This window comes from Arachis ipaensis, chromosome B07, assembly GCF_000816755.2.
Source record: "Arachis ipaensis cultivar K30076 chromosome B07, Araip1.1, whole genome shotgun sequence".
Taxonomy (NCBI): domain Eukaryota; kingdom Viridiplantae; phylum Streptophyta; class Magnoliopsida; order Fabales; family Fabaceae; genus Arachis; species Arachis ipaensis.
The window spans coordinates 103,310,254-103,315,656 of record NC_029791.2 but is presented as its reverse complement, the minus strand read 5'-3'; the positions used below and the strand labels follow the sequence as shown (position 1 = coordinate 103,315,656).

At 37.5% G+C, this 5,403-nt stretch overlaps 1 protein-coding gene across 1 annotated transcript in view; it reads left to right on the top strand.

The window, feature by feature from the left end:
• LOC107609944 (filament-like plant protein 4) overlaps nt 1-5,072 on the top strand; it is a 23,592-nt gene extending 18,520 nt beyond the window's left edge. Inside the window, exons 7-8 of the mRNA XM_016312010.2 lie at nt 3,970-3,994; nt 4,973-5,072. Coding sequence (XP_016167496.2) covers nt 3,970-3,994; nt 4,973-5,072 — 125 coding nt within the window. The remainder of the gene's footprint in view (nt 1-3,969; nt 3,995-4,972) is intronic.

Below are 5,403 nucleotides of genomic sequence, written 5' to 3'. Positions count from 1 at the left end.
TTAATACTCCTTTAATAATATTTTACTTATATCAATTTAGTATACACTTTTATTTAGTTATTTTTACTAAAACCATTATTTTTATTAAATAAGAAAGGAAAAGTCAGACAATAAGACTTTCTAAAATCATTAGAAACTAAGAGTTATATTAAGAATTTTGCAATTTTCTTTTCATAAAACATTTAGGAGAAGGCGAGCAAATAGTGCAAACATGTTTTGATATATTAAGAATAATAGTAAAAGACTAAAGAAAGAGAAAAGAGATGGAAACAAAAAGAAAACGAGCATCTTATGGTGGTAATTCCACTGAGAAAGTTGCTTTCCAGGGATACATCGGCCATAGAGGGTCGCACCTGTAAGGCGAGGTTGCTTACATAGGTTATGTTCGGCATTTAATAGCTAGAGATAGCTATACCTGTAAGGCGAGGTTGTATACAGGGGTTGTGCCAACTGGAAAGCCATGTCCGGAACTAGTACTGAATAGTGTTGGGAGAGGGTAGAAACCAATAATTAAGCTCATTACCAGCACTAGGAATAGACATGCATAATAATTGTTTGCGCCTAATTCTTATGAACATTGTTTTCTGTGATTGTGTTTGTGCTGTTATAGATCTTTTATGTTTTTTAGTTGTTTTGTTATTTTTATTGGTTGTTGTTGTTGACTGAGTATATTATTAAAACGAACTTAAATAACTACCCCGATCCTACTAAAAACTCCCTAGTTCTTACCCCCCACTTTTCCTCTTTAGACAGAGACGAGAGTGATCTCCTTCGAGCATGACCATGGACAGATATGAGGAGCAACATGTTTTGGACGGCGTCTCCAGCTTAGCATAAATTTCATGTTTAGTCTCTCAATTTTGGTTAGATCTGCCAAGAGATTAGGGATTGTATAGCTTTGCTAGGCTAGTTCTGGTACCAGTTTCGGGGTTTCCTAAATTGACTAGGGCCCGGAATGTCATATATATATATATAAAACTAAGCTGTATGAGATGGTACACTGATAGGTTTCTGTTGGCATGGTACTATTCTGTATATAAGGTATATTATTATGTTTATTTGCTTGTCATGAATTTGTTTACATATTGTCATTGGTATAGGCTAAACCCAGTGATACGCACCTTTTGTTTTAAAAATATATATAGGCTTAATAGTAAGTAATAGTTATTTAGGGAACAAGTTAGTAACACTCAGTTTTCAGTATGATCATGAAGTGTTAGAAATTGGGTCGTTACAATTTGGTATCAGAGTAGTTTATTCTTGTTAGAGCCTAGGGAATGGGCTGAATCATGCTTCATTGCATACTCTGTTTTATATCTCATGCTTATAGGATATCTATGTAATATATGTTGCATGATTGTCTTTGTGTATTCATTCTGAGAATGTTCACACTCAATTTGAGATATTAAGACGAATCACCTTAGTGTTGATTGTTTGGTGTGAACACGATCTTGATGGTTGCACGGGGACGATGACGTGGTAGGCAAAGTGAGAATTTGAGAGATAATCTAATGAGAGGCACGAACGCATTTATAGCTGTGATAAACACCATGGCTAATGTCGTGCGTAAAACGGCAACTGCTACTACCCGAGCAATTGACCATTTAGGAGAAAGGAATGGTGAACATAATGGTAAGAGAAATGGAGATAGTAATGAGAATGCTGGGGATCATGATGAACCTATGACGTGGCAATTTTTCTGAAGGTGAATCTGCCTAAGTTTGAGGGAACGCTTGTTGCGAATGAAACTGACAACTGGTTCCGTAGTATTGAGAAGTCGTTGCGAGCACAACATGCACCAGAAGAACAATATATGGAGTTTGCAACATATATGCTAGAAGGAGAAGCCGAGCACTGGTGGCACAGAGTACAACATTTATTGCAGCAGAATGCGGGAAAGATTCATTGGGATACTTTTAAGGAGGAGTTCTACAAGAATTACTTTCCTATATCAGTTCGGGATGCCAAGGAGATGGAACTGATGCAGTTGAGGCAGGGGAATATATTGGTGGTAAAGTACACTTAAAGATTTAAAGATCTGTGCCAATTCTCCAACATCTGTCAGGGAAATCCAGATGACTTTGAGGAATAGAAGTGTTTGAAATTTGAAGGAAGACTTCGTGACCAGCTAATACTTTTGTTGGTTCCACTAGAAATACAAAATTTTGCAGAGTTTGTCAACAAGAGTCAGTTGATAGAAGACTGCAAGAAGAAGATGGGAGTATCGAGAATAAGTCATCTAAATTTACCACCAAGGAACTCTAACAATTTCAATCGGTAAGCAGCTCAGCGGAGGATGAATTTTAAGGTACCTGGAGCACCTATGTTAGAGAATCAGCAAGCTAGGAACATTCTTGTATGCTCTATAGGTGGGAATGGAAGTAGGCTAAGGCAGAATGCTAACACGCGACCTCAGCAAACCCAATCAAACCCAAAATGTAAGCGATGTGGAAAGGATCATCCTGGCAGGTCTTGTCGATTTGGATTGAATGCCTACTACAACTGCGGTAAACCAAGGCATATAGCGAGAAATTGTCTGAAGAAGTTTATTAAAGAGCCAGCTAGGACCCAACAGCTAGGATGGGTATTTGCTATGACTATTGATGATGTTGTGTATTTGGACTCCCTGATCCAAGGTCAGTGTTATGTCAAGACTCGATTTTTAACTGTACTATAGGATTCGGGTGCATGACATTCTTTTAACTATTGCACGTGAGTCGGGAATAAAATTCTATAAGTTGAATTTTAATTTGATTTGTTTGCCTTTGCATGGTCTAGATATTATTATAGGATTAGACTAGTTATCTAAAAACCATATTTTTCTTGATAATTTCAAGAAGACTGCTATCATTCTATCTAATAATGTACTTACTGGACCAGTGTTATCCCATGCTTTCTATTTAAATTCTGTAAAATTTACCTATAATGAGAGTGAGTGTAAGGGGTACATTCTGTTAACGACTATCTCAAACGATAACAGACAATGTTTGGAATGGATCCGAATAGTGAAGAAATTTCCCGGTGTTTTTTCTAAAGACATACTAGAGTTTCTTCCTCAATGAGAGATAGAATTTGGCTTCCATTTGATACCAGGAGTTGGACTGATCTCGATAGTAGCTTACCGGATGTCACCATTGGAACTAACAGAACTGAAGAAGCAGTTAGATGAGCTACTTGGAATAAAATTTTATTCGTCTAAGTACGTCACCATAGGGAGCCCCAGTACTATTGGTAAAGAAAGAAAAGGATGGAGGAATGAGGTTGTGTGTAGATTATAGACATGGTTACTGTAAAAAAGAAGTATCCACTTCCTCGGATAGACAATTTGATGGATCAAGGGCGTGACAGTATTTTCAAAAATTGATGATGCTTTGGAAAGACTTGCCCGATTGTATACTTAAGAGATAGTATGACTACATGGAGTACTGACGTTAGGATTTTTGCCAGTAAAGAATTTCATAAAAACAGTCGCGTTGTAGATATAGTCTCTAAACCAACAGAAATCCCTTCGTACAAACGTTTTGGTTGTCACAAGTAACAAACCCCTTTGAAATTGATAACCGAGTATTCAAACCTCGGGTCGTCTTCTCAAGGAATTGCAGGGAGGTATGTTCTTATTATTGGTTATGAGTTTGTAAATTGGGGTTTTGGAGTTTGGGCAATGCGCACAGGTATATTTTCAAACAATAAAAATAAATAAATAACTGTAAAATAAACTTTTGGCAAGGTATGAGAACCGGAATTCCTATCCTAGTTATCCTTATCAGGTGTGAATAGAATTGGGCTTTAATCCCACTTGGTCAGCCTTTATTAAACAAAGGAAGGTTAAGTGGACTGATCTGCTTGATTCTCAAGTCCTAGTCAACTCCTGTGGAGAGACTAGTATTAGAGCAATTCTAGCTCAAGCAAAATCTGCCAATTTCAATCACTTGCTGAGTTTGATAACTCAAGTACTACCAATCACTTGACCAAAGCCAAAAGGGAGAAAAATATCTAAATTAAATTAAAAGCATCAATATAAGCAAAGCAATCTTAAATATGAAAATATCTCAAATAAAATTAATTAAGAAAATTATATGTAACATGGAAGAGTTCATAAATTAAATTGGGAAAATAAATAAAAATAAAGAACCTGGGATTGAGAGTCACTCCTAAAACTAAGAGAAGTCCTAAATCCTAATCCTAAGAGAGAGGAGAGAACCTCTCTCTCTAAAAACTACATCTACTCCTAAAACTGTGAATTATGAGAGCCCCTCCATGAATGGATGCATTCCCCCACTTTATAGCCTCTAATTTGTGTTTTCTGGGCCGCAAACTGGGTCAAAAACAGTCCAGAATTCGCTGGTTTCGAATTTTGCCACGCTGGTTTGTCGTCACTGCAACGCGGCCGCATGGATCACGCGGTCGCGTAACCTAGCGTCAGAGAAACTATATCATATTATATATCAAATCGAAGCCCCGGACGTTAGCTTTCTAACGCAACTGAAACCGCGTCATTTGGACCTCTGTAGCTAAAGTTATAGCCGTTTGAGTGCGAAGAGGTCAGGCTGGACAGCTTAGCAATTTCTCCAACTTATTGTATTCCTTCCACTTTTGCATGCTTCCTTTCCATCCTCTGAGCCATTCCTGCCCTATAATCTCTGAAAACACTTAACACACATATCAAGGCATCTAATGGTAATAAGAGAGGATTAATATTAGCAAATATAAGTCCAAAGAAACATGTTTTCAATCAAAGCACATAATTAGGAAGGCAAATGTAAAACCATGCAAATAGTATGAATAAGTGGGTAAAGAGTAGATAAAAACCACTCAATTGAACACAAGATAAACCATGAAATAGTGGTTTATCAAGTACTTTCATCAATTGTTTCTGATTGGGATCCACGGATTACGTCTAGGTTTTGGGAAACTTTTAAGAAGGCATTTAGAACCGAATTACACATTAATACGACATACCACCCTCAAACAGATGGATAATCAGAGCGGACAATCTAAACCTTGGAGGATATGCTGAGATCTTGCATGATGAATCATCAAGAAAACTGGGACAAGTATCCGCCACTGATTGAGTTGCTTACAACAACAGTTTTTAGCAACATATTGGAATGGCGCCATATGAAGCTTTTTATGGACGGAGGTGTGAATCGCGATTATGTTAACGATTGAGGGAAAGCTAGTATATTGGGACCAAATTTGGTATAGGAAACAACTGAGTAGATTAAGAAGATCCATGGAAAAATTCAAGCAGCACGAAGCCGACAGAGGAGCTATGCCGATAATAGACGTAAGCATCTAGAGTTTAGTGAGAGTGACTATGTTTTCCTGAGAATAACCCCTACTACCAGAATAGGTCGAGCCCTTAAGAAACCCTCGGTATGTAGGACCCTTCCAGATACTTAA